This window comes from Mus caroli, chromosome 6, assembly GCF_900094665.2.
Source record: "Mus caroli chromosome 6, CAROLI_EIJ_v1.1, whole genome shotgun sequence".
Classification (NCBI taxonomy): domain Eukaryota; kingdom Metazoa; phylum Chordata; class Mammalia; order Rodentia; family Muridae; genus Mus; species Mus caroli.
Genome location: NC_034575.1, coordinates 139,199,132 through 139,223,052, shown reverse-complemented (window position 1 = coordinate 139,223,052; position 23,921 = coordinate 139,199,132). Strand labels below are relative to the sequence as shown.

At 38.9% G+C, this 23,921-nt stretch overlaps 1 protein-coding gene across 1 annotated transcript in view; it reads right to left on the bottom strand.

Moving 5' to 3' along the window:
- Pde3a (phosphodiesterase 3A) overlaps positions 1-23,921 on the bottom strand; it is a 247,770-nt gene that overhangs the window by 94,870 nt on the left and 128,979 nt on the right. The window contains exon 2 of the mRNA XM_021165315.2: positions 7,586-7,636. Within this exon, the coding sequence (XP_021020974.1) occupies positions 7,586-7,636 (51 nt within the window). The remainder of the gene's footprint in view (positions 1-7,585; positions 7,637-23,921) is intronic.

Genomic DNA, 23,921 nt, shown 5'->3' with positions numbered 1-23,921 from the left:
GATTTCAGAGTCTCCAAGCACATGTGATAACAGAGGTGACTGTGTGTGTCCCTTCTGGTGACTACTAGACAAGATGACAAAGTCACACCTAAAACGCATAGGTCCAGCCATGAACTTCTTGCAATGTCCAAAGCCACAGAGCAAAATCTGAACAAATTTCACAATGTACCAGACACAAACACAGGAAACACAACAGGAGGTGTGGAGAGAGAGCCCAATGATTAAGACCACTTGATGCTCTTCCAGAGAACTCTAGTTCATCTCACAGCATCTGCTCTGGGACACCTAAAGCCTTCCATAAATCCAGCTCATGGAATCCAATGCCCTCTTCCAACCTCCACAACCACATACACATGCTACACCAACGTTAGATCAGTCAATTAATGCTTGTTTGGAGAAGGACCCCCAAAGAGACCATTATTGGAATGATGTCTAATCCATTATTAAGTTGATACTCTTGTGGAAAAGTGAAAAAGAAAAATCGAAGTGAAAGTTTGTGAACAAAGTAGCCCTAGCAGTGAACTCTACCAATGAAATGCTAACAATGGCAACACACTAGGCACTTGGACGATGGGATAATATCTCCTGCTCTGCTCACACTAATCCCTCATAACAAATTCCTAGGAAATGTGGCTGGGCATGTATAAAGAAAAATAACTTTAATACATTTATATGGCATTGTTCCAGAGCATTCTGGAAGACTTTTATATCGCTCTTTACATTCTCTTATAAAAATTAATTATTTAACCAAGAAAACAAATGACCACTACTGAATTAGACATTTATCAGCAAAGGGTTAAATTAGCTACCCATTCTCTTGTGTATCCAGACTGACAGAAAAGTGAGGCACAATGGATTCTTGCCAAATGTGGCCAGAAGACTTAAAGCTGTAAAAGATAAGTGGGCTTGGGAATTGCTTTATACTCTAGCATTTTCACAGACTGGCATCACCAGGATGCCACAGACAATAAAGGCCCTACCACTAACATAGTTCAGAGGCTGCTTTGAAGGATACTGGGATCCTAATACATTAACATTTTCCACCAATTATTCACCTACCTTTATGCTCTGCATATTAACAAATTCAATTATTTATGAGCAGTAAAACCAGAACCTCATTATCTAAAGCAAGACTTCAATCACACCAAGTTGACAAAGCTTAGCTGTCAGTAGGACATCAATAATACACTAAAGGGAAAAAAAAGAACCTGTAAGTTCTTATTGATAAATAAAACTATTGTAGTTTCCCATTTGTCCAAATGGTAGGAAGTTCATAGATCCACAAACTAGACACAAATCGACCACGTGATAAGTAAATTTGGGGTTCTTGAAAGCCCCACCACCCCGCCAGCTAAGTACCTTTTGTAGGATAGTATTTTTCAGTTGCTCCTTTTAACTTTCCACTGGAAAGTTTTTCATCAAGAATTTAAGGGGGAGGGGAGGCATAATTGCCTTCTGAGAATGTCATGCCCTGACTTCATGTGGTATTACTGGGAACGGCGCCACACGAAGGATCTCTGAGTGATCCTGGAAGTTTATTTATCATTTAGCATTTTTCCTATATTTGGATAATCTAACAACTGAGAGCAGATGCTCCAAAAGCAGAAAGTAGAAACCACAAAGATTAACTGCATCCTCTAAGCTGATGGATTAAGTCAGAGAATTATTGACTATAACACAAACAAGCTTAAATAAAATTCTTGCTGAATCTTAACAAGGATATGCAAGTAGGTGGTGGACTTTATTCAGAGTAAGAGAGGTAGTTTTTGATATAAAAAGATTATAATAACTTTGATACTGAATAATTCATATATGATATAACCTTGAGGGATGAAGGGAAATTTGAGAAAATTCTTATTTTTAAGCATCTAGAAGAATCCTCAAGAAATTAACTCTATCCTGGTTAAAGGTTAAAGTTGACCTTAGATAAAACTAAATGTTCACAAAACTTGTTTCCTTGCAATTATATGAAGATGGAAATTATTTTGTTCAATGTTGATTCCTCAAAAGTTAAAATATGTCATGTTTTTTCTTAAAAATTACATGTACTTATTGTTCATATACATCTATGTGTCCAAGGGACAAATGTAGGAATTGATTCTCTCTAAAACACAGGTCCTGGGTATTGAACTCAGGTTACCCTCAGGTTTGAGAGCAGGCACTCTACCAGCTAAGCCATATCACTGGCCTGTATATACATGCTTTCCTATTTAAAAGAATATATTTTTGTATATTCACGTTTTACTATTTAAAAAGGATTTGTTAACTTTTATTGTTCATGTATGAGTGTTTGTGTCCATGTATGAGAGCACCATTTGCGTGCCTGGTACCCATGGAGGCCAGAGGAGGTTTGAAAGAGGGTTTGTCTCTGTGAATCTATGTACAGTTTGTGTGCCTAGTACCCATGGAGGTCATCAGTGTATCAGATCCCCTATGACTGGAGTTGCAGAGAGTGTAAATCATCAGTATGTGTGATGGGAACCAAAACTGGATCCTGTGTAAGAACAGTATGTGCTGAGCTTTCTTAGAATAAAACACATAAGAATTTGTCACTCAGAAAATTCAGAACTGCTGATAAAAAAAAAAAAAAGCTCTATAGTTTCTTCTAAGTTAGCTATCTACATACCCAACAATTAACTATTTAACTCTTGAGATAAGGTCTTGCCCTTACTCAAGCCCAGACAGCTCTCAATTTCTGTGTGACCCTTCTGCCTGTCTCATTCTCCTAAATGCTGAGAAATGACAGGTGTGAATGGTCACCTCTATTCCTGCCAGGATTTCTCAATGTTCATACCCCAAGCTAGCTCTTCTTTTAACATCTGCAACATTATTTCAGCCACTTAAGATCTCCCACATTGAACCCTGCCTCCCCCAAAAAAGAAAAGGCCTTGGGTCAGAAGCCTGCTAATCATTTTGTATGACTGGTCACCATTCCTTCTCCAGCTGTGGGACAGATATGATTTTCCAAAGCTTTTCCATATTTGCATATACTTTGGGGGCATTCTCCAATATGTTGTTCATCTGGGAATATGCTCAGGTTTTCTGGAGTGGTATATATGGCTGGGATGGAGAGGGAGGAAGAGGTGGGCTGTGTGAAAGAAAACCTTATACACAGGAGCCAAAGGGAGCCCTTTGTACACAGGTGCACTCTGCACTGTGATCAGCAGACTCCCCCATTATTAGGCAGCTATGGACCTACTCTGATGCTTTCTTTCACATTTCTTGTGTTTGCCATGATGGACACTCAGCATTTAATTCCCTCCTGTCCCTGCCTCTCTCCACAATTCTACCTTTCTTTTGAACAAAGCTTTTCCATCTCACTCTAATCCTGGCTCAATTCCTGGATTCCCCTTTATTTTATTTATTATATGTAAGTACACTGTAGCTGTCTTCAGACACTCCAGAAGAGGGCGCCAGATCTCGTTGCAGATGGTTGTGAGCCACCATGTGGTTGCTGGGATTTGAACTCTGGACCTTCGGAAGAGCAGTCGGGTGCTCTTACCCACTGAGCCATCTCACCAGCCCCTGGATTCCCCTTTATAACATCACCTCTTTATCAAAAGCAACCCAAAGTTATCCCCATCATTTTCATTCTGTTGAGTCTATGGTCTCAGCCCTCTTCTCTCTGACAGTACTGCTCAGTTCTGACTCATTTTCTCCCACTGCTGACTTCATGTGCATCATGTGCACACAGTACCTCCCTCCCTGGCTTCCTCTCAGCCTGACCAGTGAGTAATTCCCAAGAACTGGCCTTTCTTCTGTTTTTCTCTTCAGATATTCTTCTGGGAGTCTATCTGCCGCTGTAGTTAAATTATCGCATGCACAACTAGCATTTCCAGATTGACATTTGTTCTCCACTGGCTGCAGTACAGCTAGAGTAGTCCCTCGCGTATTTGTGTGAAGTTTCCTTCTGGAATTACCATCCTGGCTGCTCATTGCTGGCACTCGCACTCACACTGCCAACCCCCCTTTGAAGGTCTCTGTTGTGGCACAGCATCTCCCAGTGTTCTAACTCGACCATCCTTATATTCCCCCTATGATCTCATTAATGTCATATGGCATTGTATCTCAGCCCTTTAGAGTAATTCCTGTGATAGTACCTGTCCCATCAATACTGTGTAGAATTCACATCAGGTAACATCCTCACCCAATAGGTTTCAAAGTAAAGCTACGAAACAAAATTCGCAAATATGCAGTTATGTCCCAGTTCAGAATGTTATTCGAATAGCATCATCCACTGTTCCCTCTGTGTACTCTGGAGACTTGCCTAACAACTAAGGCTTGTCTCCGCTGGTACCATTTCTATGAAGTATTCATAATTCCATGAGACAGAAAGAACTATCTTCCATCACCGAAGTTCCATTACATTTTGTTTATTTACTGGGTATTTTTTCTGCCAGATGCCTTATTTGGGAATTACAAATAGAAAAAAAATGGCTCTATTTCTTTTTCAGTACTTATTTTATTATTTCTAATCATGTATGTGATTATGGGTCTGTGCAGCTGGGTATGCATGTGTGTGTGTGTGTCAGGTCCTAGGAGACATGGGGTTTCAGATTCCCCGGAGCTGAAGTTACAGGCAGTTGTCAGTTATCTGACATACTGGAATGGAACATAGATCCTCTTGCAAGAGTAGTGCATGCTCTTAACTACTGAGCCATTTCTCCACACCCACACGATTGCTCTATTTCAAACCATAGCCCTCATGTATTACCATAGAGTAAGTGCTTGTAACCCATTCTAAATTAGACCAAAATGAGATTGGATTTCACTAAGGCCTTGGAGTCTTGGTTAAACATTACATAATAGGCATTCTGATGAAGCATGACTGACATTCCCTGTGAAAGACTGAACCTTTTGAGAATATTATATGTGTTTAAAAGACAGGAAGAGAAGAAGGGGCTAATGGTCAACCCAACACTTTTGGTTTCCTATGACAGTGATGTAGTAAGAAATGTGAATTAGGTCAGAGGTTGTAAGTTACTTAGTGCTCCGTTTAGCTTTGTGGAATTTTGGAAGGATGAAGGGTTTACCACTGACTGTTCTTACTTCTTAGTGAGCATTTTTCCTTTGACATTTTCCATGTTACTTGAAGGCTCAGTGCGACAAAGGTATACTAAATTAAGAATCACTCCACTGGTGGAAAGGTACAAGAAGTCCCTACTGTGCATGATACAATCACTTGGAGCAGGGGATTGTATTGTTAGCTAACTCAGCTAACTCTTTTGCTTTTAAGAAGCAAGCAGGATTTCTAAAGTCATCTAAGTTTTACGAAATTTATGGAAACACTTTTACATATAAAATTGTAAGCTTTTATACTTATACATAATACTTAGAATATAATTTGCTTTACTCTGTGTTGTCTTTTATACTTACAACTAATGAAAGGATACTTTTTCTTATAATTTATATAACAGTGTGACCAAACCCAACTTTAATATAAATAAATTATAGCACAATGGGCCTTTAGAGGCAAGCATACTTTAAAAAACAATATATATATATATATATATATATATATATATTTTACTGCATTCATTTGGCAGTACATGTCTTCAACAAGTTGCTTGGACATCAAAGCATTTAGTCAGTAACAATCAGAAACTACAGATTTATTTATGCTGTTTATTTATTAACTATTTTGATAACTTTTTTAAATTTGTGCAGTTTTTGTATATGCAGTTTTGTATATGTATAGTTTGTGACTGTATGTACTATTTTCTATACGTATAGGCTTTGTGTGTATGTGCAGTTTTGTGCATGTGCAGTTTTTGTGTGTATGTGCAGTTTTGTGTATGTGCTGTTTTGTATATGTGCAGTTTTGTATGTGTATGTGCAGTTTTGTGTGTGTATGTGCAGTTTTGTGTGTGTCTGTACAGTTTTGTATATATGCAGCTTTGTTTATGTGCAGTTTTGTATATGTGCAGTTTTTTGTGTATATATATGCAGTTTTGTTTATGTGAAGTTTTGTGTATGTGCAGTTTTGTGTGTATGTGCAGTTTTGTATATGTATGTGCAATTTTGTGTGTGTGCAGATTTGTATATGTACAGTTTGTTTTGTGTATGTCTATGGCTCTGGAGCTCAGAGACATTGGATTCCCTGGAATTGGAGTTACAGGCCTTTTGGGTCACCTCATGTGAGTGCTAGGAAGCAAATTCAAGTCCTCTGCAAGAAAAGTTCTTGCTCTTAATAACTGAGCCATATCTCAGCCTGGTGCTGTTTCTTTCTATTGGTGGTTTTCAATCATATGGAATTTATTCTGTTAATGTCAACAACTCACTACCCACAATGCAGCATGCTGTGACTTAAGATGTTAAAGATATGAACAGAGAGATAAGTGCCAGAGAATCAGAAGCAGAGAAGAAGGCACAGGACAAAGGATAATCCTGATTTGAGTTTGCTTATATTACTCATTAATTCAACTGGTATAGATGAAAAGAATCACAGCTTCTATGATAGTATTAGTTTGATTTTCCACTACATCTCTGTGGGTTAATACTATATATTCAGTAAGATTTTACCTAAACATCCTCATTAGAAATGCTTAATAAAAAGTTTTTTTTAATTGAATGAAAGTTGAAGTAAATAAAATAAATAGAATAAAAGAAGATCTTCTAGCAGTAGCACTGAAACAACCCACTGAGTTGACATCATTTTCCCAGTGATCTGAGTAAAGAGTTATCCACACACACAGTGAAGATACAGGCACATATAGATACTTGAAATACACCCAGGAGTGGCCCACATTTGACAACAAGCAGACATGTACTGCACATTACATTCACACATGTGAATGTAGGGCTAAGAATTTCCAGCCATATATTTTTTGTGTGTGGTCATGTTTACAGTCAGGTAATCAGAGGCTGCTATGGGAAAATATATATCTTCTACATCTTTACAAAATATCCTGAGAGGAAAGGGGGTCCTCTGAGTGTGAAACGAAGCCTTTACTCTGTCAGGCAATGTAATTATGGAAGGAAACCATATCCACATTGTCTAATTAGGTCATTAAAGGGAATAAATGCGTCATGGAAGCTTTTTCCTTTTGCCTAAGACATAAAAGGAGACAATGAAAACAGTCTGGGAATATAGAAGGGGTTAGAATTTGTCTCTTTTCAAAAATAATAGGTCCTTTCATCTCTCTATTTCTTAGACAAAGACAATTAATTTGGAGACAAAATTTTCTTAATTAGTTCAGAGTTTGCCCCTGATTATGTTTCAGAATATTTAACCAGAAACAGGAAGATAGAGGAGGGGAAGAAGAGAGCACATGGAAAATTATCAAGGGAAGTGAATGAGGTCCAGAGAGTGGGCTGTTGATCACAACGCCTTCTGCAGAGTCAAGTTCGCATGCACATAAAGACAGAGCAGTCTGGAAGACCAGGAAGGTCGCGGGAGGAAAAGACTGACATCTGCCTGTGGGTCTTGAAATCCAGACTTTAACTGAAGCTAGCTTAAATAAAAACAAATGGCAAAATTATTTTGCCTCTTCCTCTGTCTGCTATTATTTCTTGAATTTCACGGCATCTATTCTTCAAAGCATTAAGAAACAGGACCTAAGAAAATGAAAGAGAGGGCACTTACCTGGGATCCCCGTGGCCCTCTCTTGTGGTCCCATTCTGAATGGCCCATGAGCTGTAAAGACAAGACGGTAGTTATGGTAAGTTAGGTGCATATTTTATGTGGCCAGTATTCTTACTCAGGCCTTGAAAGAATTAAACTGCTGAATCTGTTTTCAAATAGGAATGGTATCAAGTAGACATCATGAGTAAATTAACATGAAGGAATACATTGCCTTCATAGCTAGCATTTCAAACTATACTAGTGCCAAAGGTACCTGAATATCTCTAGGAGGAAGAATACACTATTTATGGCTTTGCCAGATAAATCCTAAATAGAAGTCAAATTATGCAAAGCTTCATGTCAGCAAGCCTGTGGCTGCCAAGGGAAATAAACACCATAAGTCACACAGCGAGGCTGTCTAAAGCACTGTCTGTAAGAAGCAGCTGCAGGCCAATCTCAGTTTTAGTTATCCTCAATTCTCTTTTGGTATTGGTAACACTGCAAAAGTGTGGTAGATTCAAGGTGTACAGTGAAGAGCCAGGTGTGGCGGTGCACACCTGTGCGGTGCACACCTGTGACCCTAGAACAGAAAGGTGGGGGTAGAAGGACCAGAATTTAAAACAAGGCAGAGGCCACTGTGAGCTACATGAGACTGTCACAAATCAAAACAAAACAAACAACAAAAGGCAAAACAGAAACAAAACAAACAAACAAAAGAAATAGAACAAAACACCCAGAATCAACTCATTTAACAGGAAACGTTCCCACCAGTTACAAAATTTAATGCTTATATATTTTTTAAAACAAAGTATCAAGTAGTATCAAGTTATCCCCAAAATAAGAGTAGCTCTGAGAGACTTCACCTACACTGCAGAATTTTTATTTGTTAAAAAGTAATTGTTTTCAGGGAAAAAATATTAAAGAAATATACATCTTTATAGGAACTGGGAGGAATGAGACATCACTCATTTCCCCTACACACGCACTTCCCATAATTACAAACTGAAGGGCCACTTACAGCCAGGAAGCTCACCAACAGCAAGAAGCAGATACATCCCCCCACATCCCTCAGTCTCTGGTGTGCAGCCTGAGCCCTCAGTGGATACAGTAGCAAGCTGCCACAGTAACTGGAAGCAGCAGTGTGCCTTTGAATGGAAGCCTGGAAAACAGACATCTGTGCAGAACAAATGCCAAGGCTTAACTGATGGCTAAAAATCCTTACTGTAGAAGATTGAATTCTATACATTGATTATGCTGCTCAAATCGACAGGCACAAGTGAAATTCATCAAAACCTAACAGAATATTTTAAATAATATTGAAGAAGGCATGACTATGATAACAAAGGCATAAGTCGTACTGGGGGATTGGGTCTAAGAGTGTAATATACAGAATGACACATATAGAAAATAATGTCCTATGTAATGGATATTGGATGAGAAAGTAAACTTTTAGACACCAAAAGGAAAACTAATGGTGGCTTTCTGTTGAAAAGTTCATGTAAACGCCCTTGAGTGAACACTGGCCTTTCTCCAAGTGCCTTTCTCTCTTATCCATGTGTTTAGGTCTACATGAAAGTTTTGTATTAAAATCCACCCCTGCCTCAAAAATAAAATATAACATGTAAGATGATAGCCACCTCTGTTTATTTGGGTGCTATATTTACTTTGAATGTTATATTATAGCAGAAAAGCTGGAGAAGGCACACCACCAATTTATAAAACAAATGTGAAAGTTAGGAGGCAAGAGAAGCAGGGCTTTGATTCCAGCACCGATTTTAAAAAAGATAAAAAAGATTCAACTCTAATTAACTTACGGGAAAATGTTAGTTTTCTTGGGAATGAAAGGAAGGAAGGTGCTTCTGCTGCCTATCAAAACAGTAAACTCAACACCATGACTACATGGTAGGAAGCAAAGAAGAAGAGGCATACAAAATATCCCTAGCTTGCAGCAAATGCAAATAGATAAATATATTATGCATGTACATAATATATATATACACACATGCATACATATATATATGCAAATAGGCTTTCCTTGACAATGTATACCCTTTTTAGTGCTAGAAGCATGGGCCCTTGGTTAAGAGCATTCGCTGCTCTTCAGGAAGACTCGGCTTCAGTCCCAGGACCTACATGGTAGTTTACAGCCAACTCTCCTAAATTCCAGTTCCAGGGAATCTGAAGGGTATCCAAGGGCAAGAGGCATACACACACAGTGCACATACATATATGCAGGAAAATAACTCATTCCCATAAACTAGAAACAAAAATATCTTTTTGCATGCCCTTTGAACTAAGTAAATCAAAATATAAAAGTCCAACAACAATCTGCCAAAATCTGTTATACAACAGAATACAAATAACCAATAAGTTATAGTATGAGATTAATTTGTAGAATGCAATTAAAATTTGACTTTAGACTCTTTGACCAAAACTGCATAGAAAAAAATCTTTGTGGCATGATAAGTCAACATAACTAAGGTAATTCATACCCCTCATTTTACAAGACACAATTGATCATCGCCTTCAGCAACGTTATTGTAATGATTTAATTATAGTTTGGCTAGCACATAATTTGGGCAAAATTAGCCAACTATTATTCAAAATTAAATGCTCACACAATTCAGATTTCTTTAATGTTTTAATTTTTAAATTTCTGATTTATGGGCATTGCTTTTGTGGCAAGTGCTCATTAATTCTAATTTAAAGTTGCTTATGAGGTTCACAAATACAAATCAATTAATCAAATAATCAGTATGGTTTATAAATATTTAAATAAAGCCATTTAATTATTTGTTCTCTAGAACTCTCAAAAGCAATTCTTGACACACATCAATGACAGGCCCCATTGTGACCTTACAATTGGCGTGTACTAACACCAGGAAGGATGTATGTATGGAGAGATGGGTGGCAGGGTAGAGCAAACCTATACTGGTAGCAATGTGATTTATTAAAATATTTAGGAAAGAATACTCTATAGGAGGCTGGCTGGGGAGATGATCACCTGCCCTACTGATTTCAAACCAGCAGGGTTAGAATAAACTGGCCAAGTCTGCTACCCATGGCTATCACAGTAAACACGGGTAATTTAATTTCTAAGTAAAAATCATAATCTAAGCCCCATGAATTAAAGACAGAATATTTGCCTGTCGCATCAAGTCAAGAAGGCAATGTTTTTCTCAGAACAGAAAATGAGAAAAGCATGAAGTTTCTCCTCTACCCCATCACTTACATCTTAAATATCTTAACTATCTTTAGCCAAGGAATAATGTTATTTTTCAATTGTACACCAATTCGGATCATAATGTATTACCCAAGAAAAGATCAACTCAGTAGTTTGTAAATATGAACTTCCAAAAACCCTTCTGCAAAAACTCACTGTCTAAATTTTGCTCTTTCTTTCAAAAAATAATAATAACTGGTCAAGTGTGTTATCTATCAGAGACAGGAATTTCCCAGCATCATATGATAAAGTAATGAGAGAACATTAGTGTAGATGAATTATATTTTATTCTATTACAAACATTTATATGACATTATATTTAAAAATTAGGATTTGAGCAAGAATGTGGTATGTTTAAAGACTTATTTTATGTGAGTGTGCCTGCCTGAGCTTCTGTGCTCGGTATGCATACAGAAGCCTGTAGTGGCAGGCAGAGGGCATCAGGTACCTTGTAACTTTAGTAACAGATAGTTGTCAGGAGCTGTGTGTGCATGGGAGTGTGTGTGTGAGTGTGTGTGTAGTGAGTGTGTATGCATATGAGAGTGCATGTGTTTATATGAGTGTGTGTGCATGTGTGTACGTGTGTATGTGTGCACATGAGTGTGTATGCATGTGAGTATGTGTGTGTGTGTATGTGTGTGTGTGTGTGTGTGTGTGTGCATGCACACATGCACACCAGGAGGCACATCCAGGTCCTCTAAAAGAACAGTGGTTAAGTACCAAGCCACCTCACTAAGCCTTGACTGTGTTTTTAGTTTTCTTCATTTGTTTTTGCTTCTTTTTTGTTTTTTAATGTAGAGTACTGTTATTAAGGTCATCAAAAGTTACATGTGGAAATCCATATGACATATTCATATGATATTAACATCTTATGAAAGGAATTCATTTAACTATAATAAATGAGATACCGGAGAGATCTCTAAACAAGAAGGGCATTAAGGAAAATTAACTGGGCATCTCTCCCTACAGGTTTAAGACTTTAAACCTTAAACTCTATTTTTTTAATTAAAATAATTTGAGCTCAAATTATCATTTATTATTTCAGCATTGAGTGGATGGGGATTGTTGCAGTATTTTCTGTGACTGTGCTTAATGCAAAAGTGGTAGCAAGTATTTCTGAAAATGCAGGACCACACAGGGCAGGGGGTTTTAGAAAGTGCTTAGATGTTCTGCAGACCACTCTGTTGATGAGTGATTGAGAGTTAAAATATTGCTAAAAGAAATGTTAAGGAAGACAGGACACATCTGAAAGCACATGGACCTCATGCTATTCTGTCAATAATAAACTCACACATTCCTTTGATTAATCTGATAGATTTAGTGTTGCCTTACAGATGATCAAAGCAGTCAGGGGACTAGATTTTTAAAGGAAGGAGGAAGAGGAAAAGGAAGAAGGGGAGGAGGAAGGGGAAGAAAAGAGGACAGGAAAGGGGAGGAAGAGGAGGGAGAGGGTAAGGAAGAGGAGGAGGAGGAGGAGGAGCACGAGGAGGAGGAAACAATGATGACGATAGACATTTATGACCCAAGGACAACCAGGAACAGAAGTACAAAAAACGGGCATTTTTCTTCTTTCAATCTATCCCGAATGGACTAAACCTTTGAGATAAATGAATAGCAGCAGGGCATCTAAGCAATTCTGGGAAAACTATCTGAAAGTATTAAGTCCTTTGAGAGAAGAATGTGTATGGCTTTAAGATGTGCTAAACACAAGAGAAAGAGATGAGCTCTGGAAAATGTATAAACGCTGGGAGTTAAGGATCCATGGCTACTGAATGCAGAAAGAGAAAAATGCTTGCCTGTCACCATCTATTTAAACATTTCCCTTGGCTATTCACTATGATCACTCCTTGGAGGAATGACATTTCGATAACTGTCTTACAGAAGGAATGAGGATACTCAGGCCATCAGGGTTAAGCATATATATATACACGGGCAGGCAAAATTCCTAAATCCAGAGAAAGGTGGGAGGGAAGAGGGAGAGGGAGGGGGAGGAGAAGAGGGAGGGACGGATGGGGTGGGAAGGGGGAAGAGAGAGAGAGAGAGATTCCTTGTGGGCTTTTTTCCCCCCAGTTCTTGTAATGGGTAAAATACAGATTCTTAAATTTATTCCTTGTGAACAAACTATACATTCTTCAAGAGAGACAAGTCTGTTAGATGAAGTATTTAAAACATCCCGGCCCTTTGACCCCAAGTCATTTTCATCTTTACAGAGTAAAAATTCTCCCTTCTTTCCATCTTCTTTTCAATAATAAATTTCTGCATCACAGACTTTTGCAAGCAGTAATGCTGCACAGTGCTGACTTCCAAGGAAAACAAAACCACTGCCAAGCACGGAATTCAAGACGTTCACAGGAGCAGCCGAGAAGGCAATGAGAAAACAGAATGGTTCTCTCTGAGCACAGATATTTCTAAGGGTGCCGTGAGAAATGACAAGAGCTGGCACAATGTCTTTATTTATTATTGATAGAGTCTCACTCTGCGACCTCTCCCCACTAATCGTTTATATAAAAATAAATGCTTTGGGCTTCGTGGGAGGATTGTAAATGAAGCTCAAGAGCTGCAGGGGAACTCGTGACTCTATAGGAAAGAAGAAATTATTCCTAGTACACATGTTAAAAAAACATAGCAGGAATCATTAGCTGAGCCTCACACCACAAGCCTATACTACCAGCTACTCAGGAGTGCAAACTGAAGCATGCTTGGGGTACAAAGTGCATTAAACACCTTCCTGAACAACTGAGTGGGGGTGCTCTCTCCAAATAACATTTGAAATGGGTTGGGCTATGGTGGCATAGCTGGAAAGCATTTGCCTAGCATGCACAAAGTCACAGGTTCAAACCCCAGCATGACCTAGTGGCCCAAAGTAAAGATGGAGACTGGAAGTCACCAGGGCTGAGTTTTAAGGCACTCTAAGAAATCTGTTTTGCCTTCAGGTGTGTGGGGGGTGGGGGTGGGGGAATAGCGGGGAGCAGTCAGGCTTCAGTTTAGATTGTGCTAACCTAGAACTCTGTAGCTTTGGCTGGCCTTGATGCCATTGATCTTCTAGCCTCAGGCTTCTGAGCAGTTGCCCTGATTGACTTTAAGAAGGCTGACACATATTTTTTAAACATACAAAGGTAACTTATATAGGAAGAAGTCAAAATGTAACTAGGCCTGCTTTTTAACTACTTGGTTTTTTGTTTGTTTGTTTTATTTGTGTTTTTGTTTTATTCACTAAACAAGTATTTATAGTATGGCAACGATGTGCAAAGCACTGATGTAGCCACAGCTTATATTGCAGTGAACAAAATCAAATGTACTTTTCCTTCCTCGGCTCTCATGAGCTCCTGAAGGAAGAGGTAAGACATTCGCAGAAGCTGCTAGCCCATGTGGTCCTGATGCAGATGAAAGGTTTGCAGTTATCGCAGGAGGATGGGAGTGCAGCTGGGCACAGAGCTTATTCCTATAAGCGAGCCAGGGAAGCCCCCTAGAAAGATGGCCTCCCTCAGAGACCTGGAGAAAGTCAAGACAGGCACACTCATAGACCTGGAGGGTGTGCACATCAGACAGGATACAGCTGGTACAGGAACAAGAACAGAGCCTGCAAGGAGCAACAGAGGGTCCCTAGACCACCATTTAAAAGGAATCAGATATGTGTAGTCACAGATCTATATTTGATACATACTTCATCCCAAGAGCAAGGAAAAAACAAATACACCCTAAAGAGCATTCCCTATAAATGATTGAGATACTGGGAATTCTCCTTGGCCTAAACTCTGACTTAATTCTACCTAGAGGCATCTTCTATGAGTTGCCATATACAACTTATTATATTTGCCTTGTTACATGAGCTTCTGTGTTCTGAGAATTATAAAATATGTCAGGGCATAGGACATGGGCTCGGTACATGGAAGGCTTTGTGTGAGATCCTTGGCCATGTAGGGAGTGGGAGGTTGGAGAGACTCAATGTAATGAATGCTTGGGTGGGTATAGCCTCTCATCTCTATGACAGTTAAGTATGGCAGTCAAGGAGTGTTCTGTGTGGCGAGGAACCTCAGATTTCGTTAGCCTTGGCATGTTATCCTTCTGCCACGTGCTCTTTCATTTCTTTATAGGTAGGTCTCCTCCCTCCAGAATCCTGTGTGAGAATATGGCTGCCTTGCTGGTTCCATGTGTACAAAGGTCTGCTAAAGTGATGCTCTCTGGACTGGGGAGATACACAACTGAACATTCGGGCCAGTGCAGCCCTGTGTGCTTTGTTTCTTGATGTCCCTTTCTTCAGTTGCTGGTTACCCAGAGTGAGATGTCAAGACTACCTTGCCCTCTGCAAATAAGGGGCAATGGTTGTTTGCTTTTCATTGGACGAGGTCAGAGATAAGCTAACAGAATCACAGAGACTCCCACGCCTTCGTTTCTTTGCCCTCCAGGATTCTACATTCAGGACCTGAGATTTTGCAAGATATAGTACAGATCATGTAGAAAACAATTTACTGTCCTTCGTAATTTAATGGCTAGACTAGGAGACATTATCAGCTAGCTGCCTTTGAGTGGGCTAGATATGCCACCTGCCTGCCTTCACTACAGCTTCTTCTGTACCACCCTCCTATTCCCCAAATTAGCTCCAGGTTACAGGACATCATCAGAGATGTTGGCTTTACTGGAGGTTTCATAGGGGAGGCAGAGGAGTAGATGACATTATACAGAACAGAGCCAAGAGCCCGGAAAATAAGCTCTAAGGAGCACACAGGGCAAAGTGAGTGAGCTTTTCCAATTAACTAGTCTCAGCTTTTCTTGCTTTTAGAATCTTTCCCAAAGTCAAACAAACGCCTTTTTGAACATCCCAGGGAAATATTGTCTTTCCCTCTTATACTATCAGAAAAATTAACAAAGGGGAAAAAAGAAAAGAAAAGGGAGTTTCTTTGAATTACTTTTAAAAAGCCTGGTGTGTGTGTGTGTGTGTGTGGGGTGTCTCTTTAAGTACATAGTGATGTTTAAAGACAAGAGGTTAGCTTTGAATCTTGATCTTTAGTTATCATCCAGCATTTTTGTTTTTTAGATTGCTTCTCTCACTGGCCTGAAAGTCACCAGATAGCTTATGCTGTATAATCAGCCAGCTCCAGGGATCCCCTGTTTCAGTTCCCCAGCTCCAAAATTATAAACATGTACTACCACACTTGGCTTTTGTATGTGGGTTCTGGGGATTGAGCTCAGGTCCTGTGTGGCAAGTATTTTAACAACTGAACTTTCTGTCTTCAGAAAACATTCCAAATCTGAACATAGCCCACCGAAGACTGAAATTCGTGGAGACCTTTACCTCTCACAGAGAGATACAGGGTCCTGAATTCCACCTACCCTCTGCTCCTGACTGAAAGGGTTACAACCATGCAGTCAGCAGGAAGTCTAGGATACTGGGGTGGGGAGAGGTTGCAGAAAGCAAGAGGCTTAGATTTGCTTGAGTTTAACTCTTGAGTCCACTCAACAGCCAGTTCTCCTTCTCTGCTAAGTGTAAGGAGGTTCCCACAGCTGGCTCTAGACTATTTTCATAACTCTCCTTTGCCTCCTCCCTCACAATGACAACCAATTCACTAACCCCTCAGGCAGCTAGATCTTATAAATATTAGTGAAGTGACATTTGGATTATGCATAACATTTATATTATGTGTACATCGATACATCTTGATGAAGTAGGCAACAATTACTGATGCATGACCATATCCAACACAAGAGTTTTTCCCTGTTTCATAGCTTAGTTAGGAAAATGTGGCAGCAAAACGAAATAAGCTCATGGTTCTGCATAAGGAAATTCCAGCAGTGATATTTCAATGAACACTGGATATTAAAGATGGGGGGAGTCTTCAAGGAAGCAGGGTTAAAGATTCCACAGAACTTCTCTTTCCACTTAAAGAAAGATTAACAATGTTTGAAGAAATAGATTTTCAACAATCTGTTTTGTGGGTTTCTAAATATTTTTCTTATGATTTACTTTCTTTCATTATTTAAAAAAAATGTTATGTGGCCCTGCTTTATGAATATAGAAATGAATTGAAAGAGACAGGATGGAAGCAATTACATAGTAACTGAAAAGGGATTAAAATGTAGGTCAGCTGCATGTGAATCACATTGTTTCCTTTTCCTACTGGTCTGCTTTTAGCATAAATAATCACAGAGTCCATGCTAAATCTCTGGTCTGTGGCGCTGGAACATCTTGGTGAGGAGAAGGAAAGATACCAGACTTCATATGCCTTCGTTGTAAACTCACTGGATGTATTTCTCCTCCTGTTCTCCATCTTTCTTAAGACTGTGGAACGTTAGAAAATTATAATTTTCTACACTCTATAAACTATCATACTTCAAAATGATAGCTGTACAAATCATCTCTAAGGGTAAAGTATATGTTGGCTGCTTAAATACCAACTGTTCACTTGACGTAGTTCATTAGTACCAGCCATTCATTCCTGCCTTCATTCATTTCTGCATTCATTCATTCACTCATTCATTTATTCTTTCAGCTCATATGAGTTGCACATATTTATTTCTGGGTCCTAGGAGAGTGTAGCTAGGATGGAATTTCCCAACCTAGAGGCTCCTTGCAAGACCTCCCGAATCTCTAATAAACAGTAAGGAGTGATGAGCCATAGGAATCCATCAGGACAACTGGCTCAGACATGATGCTGACTTGTGAGTTACATGACCTTGGTACAGAGTATATATAGTCATCAGCTATATTTACCGTGACAACCTTGTACTGTCACCATATCTGAGTTCTCTCAGACATATGCAATTACTTCTAAATAAACTTAAATGGGAGGAATGAAAGCTCATTTTCTGAGTAGACCAATATATAGTCACAAAGTTTGACCATATTTATAATTAACACGATATGCTATGCATTCTGAGTAAGAGTCCCATGTAGCACATATGCATGGGCTCCACACAGCCTCACAAATCAGATTCAGGCTGATTTTCTATAGGACAATCAGAAACTCTACATTTTCATATAACTTGGTCACCTAGGTGATGGAAGCTGGGGTTAGCTTACTAAGAAAGGGCTTTGAATCCTAATAATAAATGTTTGAGATCACCTGGGGCCAAAGCTACACACTGGTTCAGCTAGTATGAAGCTGTGACCCTCATATGTATCCTTTGCTAGTTGAAAATACAATTAATTTTACAATGCAAACAATGGGTCTGGAAACACAAGCACACAGAAGGCTGTGTAGTAGAGCATCTGCCGGGCAAAGCTCAAGGTCTTGGGTTCCACCACCACACTGCCACTCCCCGCCCCCCCCCACACACACACAAATGCCTGAGAAAGAAAATAAACCAATCAAACTACCTAAGGACCACCTTCCAATTCCCCGCAAATATTCCAGAACGCCACAAGAGAAACTTTGTAGGTTCTGGGCAGATGAAACAAAACAATTCCTTTAAAAACAAAGCATGAAGGCACTACAGCTCTAATTTAAGTCCACAGACCTTTCTTCAGTTGAAGCACAAACCACTGATCCCCCCTAAGTGTGCCTGTAAATCTGTAATTTACAGTTCATTTTGATGTGTCTTGGATTATTTCTGCCAATGTGGATAGTTATGTAGGAAACAAACCAATATACAAAGCAGGGACTTTATACATCATTTCTAAGTATGTACCTGCTGTTGGTCTGGATTGGACTATCATTTTTCAGTTTCTTTATATGTTTAGATTTCATTTATATAATAGTTCAGTGTTATTTTTTCCACAGAATATTATTAAAACTCAATCAAACCTACAGTGGTGACTTTGTGAGACAAGTCTATAAAAATAATCTCTTCTTAGAAAAAAAACATAGATAATTTAGGGCAAAATAATGAAATCCAGAAACACTGTCAGTTGGACCAAAACTTTTTACTCAGATTTATTTGTTCTTGACATTGGATTGTTTCTCTTTCTCTTTTTTTAATAAAATATTTTGATATATTGAACTTGGTATAAACAATCTATGATTCTCTTGAATCAGTATTAAAATTAATAATGTACATTTAAAATTGAAAAGGTAGCTTATCTCTGTTGCTATAAATATTTATCTGTACACACACATATTTGCTAATATATAACTTATCTTCATGTAAAATATTTTTTAAAACCTTGATTTAAGGAGTTATTAATGGCAGTAAAACCAACTGAATCCAAGGAAAATTCTCTAGGCTACCATATTAAGAAATTCTCTTAACAATAATTTGAAAAGAAACAGCGTGACTGTAATTCATATGAATTAATCATCCCTAAACCCATATTAAAGCCTCATAAGTATAAAGAGCTTCTGCATTCACTTTGCATGGCTTTAAAACATGAATCCTGAATGCTACTGTGGGTTCCTGTACTACTGGGGTGGCTTTCTATCCCATGACCTGTATTCCTATTGAAAATCGTCAAAGGGAAATGGTCGTGTGATGCTGCAAATGCCCAAGGTCACATCCTCAAAGGATGACCATTCAGGTTTTCAAGATTCTCAAAGTCAAGTCCCAATCTCACAAGCATGCACAAGTTAAACAGTGATTTCATTATTATTGCTTTCAATTTTTGCAAGCTGAACATGCTCAAATAGTTCCTCAGAATTATATGCATGCATGTGCATACACACACACACAGGCACACACACACAACACACCCCTTAGGAGAACCCAGCTCATAACTTAGTATGCAAAGAGAGTTTTATCTTTGAAAAAAAAATGATCAGAGGAAGCTCTGAGAGACTAGGGTTATTTATTTTACTTACAAATTACCATCAGGAAATGCTTTTAAAAACCAAGCTCATTAGGTTGTGGATATTTTATTTCCAGCCACTATCCAGAGACTTCACAATCCAGGCCCTGTCATGTAAGGAACTGTACATGTTACAGTGTTTCTATTGAGTCTTCCCAGTGCTGCAGGATGCTTTGGAAAGTGTACTGGGTCTAAAGTTTCCTTATTTTATTCTTACCAGTGTGAGTCTTCAAAGGTTGCTGTTTATAGGCTAGTTTTTCATTTATTAAAGGGAGTTGGAGGTCAGTGAGGAGGCTCAGTGGCTAAAGGGGCTTGCTGCTAAACCTACCAACCTGAGTTCAGCCTGTAGCATCCAGAGCCTGGGAAAAGATGAAATTTCTTTTCTGTTCTTTTTCCTCTCTCCCTCTCCCCCTCTCCTTCTTCTCCCCCTTTCCCCCTCTCTCTTTCTCTCTCTGTGACACACCATGTACACATACATTCTTGTTCTCATGTGCCCATATATGCATGCATGCACATGTCTGTCTATTGAGAGGTCATAGGATGATATTGAGTCTTTCATGATTTCTCTCCCACCTTATTTACTATTCTAAACTCTCCTAGTCAAACCCAGAGCTCACCAACACAGCTCGTCTCTTGAACCAGCTTGCTCTAGGGATCCTGTCTCTACCTTCTTGGCTTGAATTATAGATGGGCCACCATGTACACCCAGCATTTAAGTGGGCTCTGTAGGTCTGAGCTCTCTAGGCCTCTTGACTGAGCATTAAATACATTAATGGCAAAGTCATCTCCTCAGGCCCTATTCTAATAGTTTAGCACCGCTGGCACTTTTCCATTCTTTATATTTCATTTCTAACAGCATCTCATCAGAGACACTCTCCCTAACTGCCCTGCCATCGATTTACTCAACTCACTGTACCCTCATATAATACAAAAAAAGTGGGGTACTTTCCCTGAGCCAGGCTTGGTACTGGGAATAAACAGAGTCTGGTATAGCCTGCACCTTCCCTGCTGTTCCTCACACATGACTATGTCTGTTTCCTGTAGTTGCTGAAACATAACATCATCTTTTAGGACTAGCTTGTGCCAGTCTCGTACTGAAACTGTGGGTTTCAGGACAATAAAATTCTAGATAGTGTGTGCTGTGTACACTGAGTTGAGATACACAACATAGATTCAGAGAGAAAGAGCAGCTTATTCATTGATGCAAGATAAAACGGAGCAGTGGGAGTCAATTGGTTAGGAATTGTCTAAATATGAGGAATTGGTTTGGTTTAGTGGTGTACACCTCTAATTCCAGCACTTAGGATGCAGAGGCAAATAGATTTCTTCGGGTTCAAGGCCAGCCCCATTTACACAGCAAATTCCAGGCCAACTTCAGAGCTACACAGTATCATACCACCCCCCACCCACGCATATATTCTCTCTGTCACCTCCTAGTCCCTCCCTCCCTCTCCCTTCCCTTATTTGTCATTCTCTATAACTACTACTCCTACACGATACACATACATATGCACATGTACAGGCACACACACCATGTACATAGGGAAGAAGATTTGTAAATCTGAAAATTATCCTATTCTGCCAATACTTCTAAACACTAAATTTCACTCTACCCAGAAGGAGTCTCTTGATACAGAAAAACATCTTGTGACATACATGTTTATGTGAAACTATAATAAATGACGGGTTTACTGCTTTAGTTTTAAAGACCTGTTGTGGTTTGATGCAAATTGAGAGCTTGTGTGCAGTAAAAGATCTTTAGGATGCTCTGCTAAAACTAACTTTCTGCCTGTTTTCTTCTGTCACAGTAAAATTGTTCACTTGTTCATACTACAAACAGCTCACCCACAGAGTAGCCTTTATAGGTACTGATATGCCTAGATTAGAACTTTTAAAAAAAATCAGCAAGTGGTGGGATGAAGTTCTGGCCAATAGACAGAAGCAGAAGTCACTATGGGATATTTCTATGGGTACTCTTGGCTAGTTGAATGTTCGATGACCAACTCTAAGTCCTTGCCTTTGTTTGTCCTGCCCTGTTGAAGCCAGCCTCTAACTAGTTGGTATCTTGCTCTTCTTTTGTCTGCTTCTTGCCTTCAAGTAATGTAGGATTCTAGGAAAAAGCAGTGACCTCCTGACATAAAGTGACCACACAGCAAAACCTGTAGCTTCTATTCCAATAGCCCAAAGTGTCACCAGTTAGCTCTAACTGGGAAGACACTGATATAGTGACCCTTGTCCCAAATACACACAACTTCTTAGGAAACAGTATCAATAATGATGGTTAGCAAATAAATACTGGGGGAAAAAAACCTTGGAAATGGAAGATAGACACACACACACACACACACATACATTAGCTGACCTGTTTTAACTCAAAGAAAAGCACAGCTTTCTGACTGTATAATGGTACACAAAGGCATAATTTATGCTGTGAGTTTAGTATGCATATGTGTGTATATTTGTGTGTATGTGCTTGTGTGTGTGTGTGTGTGTGTGTGTGTGATTCATAGCAAATTCAAGCCTATGCCTTACACCTGTGTGGTAGACATAAGTATATCTTAGTCCTCTTTTCTATCACATATCTAAATCTATACGTTTTTAAAAATAATCCCATCACCACTAAATAACAGATAATTATGTATAATATTATGCACTGGGAGACCCTGCCTGGAGAATAGATGAAGGTGATGTTTTTGAAACATGCATTAGAGAACCTGGCTTTAAAGTTATTTTAGGAAGAAATATTTTTGGAATTTTGGGTTAACCATGTTGTTTTTAATGTGATATGGCATGGCCTTTAACGTCATTTCTCAGATAGAAAACAAAAAGTAACATTTTTATAATGCGTTCTGCTTTATTATGAATCCTCTTGTCTGTTATAGAATACGAGGAAATGATGAAACTGAACATTTTATTATGCAAAATCTTACAGCTTTCGTAGACAAGGAAGAGTTTTAGAGAATATCCCGACCTAAGAGCTTCTAGTTGGATCCTGACAATTGAGAATTCACCTTCAAATCTGGCTACTGGAGCAATATGTCTCATTTTCTTTCAACAATAGATATAAAATAGCCCCAAGAAAGAGAAAAGTACAAGAAATTTTAATAAATCATAAATCTGGTCAAGGACTTATAATAAAAATAGCTGTAATGAGCATATACAACCTCAACACTAGCAACTTAACAACAGCACTTCAATTAAAAACTGGGTAAACTGAGGAAGGGATAACTCTCCAGAGGTGACACATGAGTGTGGCACTAGCATACACACAAGTGTGTCACCAACACATGGAGACATGCTTGGCCAGGAACTCTGGAAAGGGAAGCTCAAAGTCACAGTGAAAGACCACTTCACACTCCCAAAGAGGATGGTTTCTTTTTAAATAGGCACACAAAAAATTGTAAGTGTTGGAAAACATTTGAAGAATAGCTACTCCCACCATTTGCTACTGGGAATGCAAAGTGGTTCAGCCACTTTGCAAAAGAAATGGGAAGTTTATCAAAATGGGCCAAATGGTGTTTTCATATAAAGTACAGATATCATCCCTAAGCATATGATAATACACCCACAAAACCTGAGCAATGATATCCAGGGCCCATGCAATCCAGAAGAACCCAAACACAGAGATAACTCCAAGTCCATCACCAATCAATGGACGGACAAAGGATGGGGCCCACACACAACTTAGTGTGGTTTGGCAACTAAAAGGAATGAAGCAAGAACACACAGTAGTGACAACATGGCTAGACATTCAAAGCCACGTGTGAAATGAAAGATACCAACCAGGAAAGCTAAAAAAGACCCATTTTAGGAAAAGTTCAGAATAAGCAAGTCTGTATAGCCCGACAGCAGGCGAGAGGTTGACTTGAGATGGTAGCAAAGCATGGCGCAGGGAAGCCAGCCAGGAGAGGGTTTCTTGTGGAGTGATGAAAACTCCTGGGTTCAGTAGTGATGTTTATAGCTTTGGAAAATGACAAAGTTACCATATTCCATGCTATAGATAGAATATTTTTATAGGACATAAGTGACATTTCAGCATTATTTCCATGTGCACACATACCCAATACTAAAAAATTCCTTAAGGAAAAACATTTAATTCATCCCAATGTAAATTTGAAATGTTAGGGGAATAGAGAATTATAGTTAAACTTTAAAATATTTATTTTTAGTTATTTTTCTGTATATGTCTGTGGGTACATATGTTCTCATGAATATAGATGCCTGCAGGGGCCAGAATATGACTTTGGATAATTTAGGCTTGGAGTTACAGGTGGTTGTGAGCCAAGCCATCTCCTTCGGTATTAAGACAAAACTCACATTCTCTGTAAGAACAGCATCATTAAGCCAACTCTCCAATCTCATAATTGATTCTTTTTGTGTGAGATATTAAGATACATTTATCTGTATTAATGAGA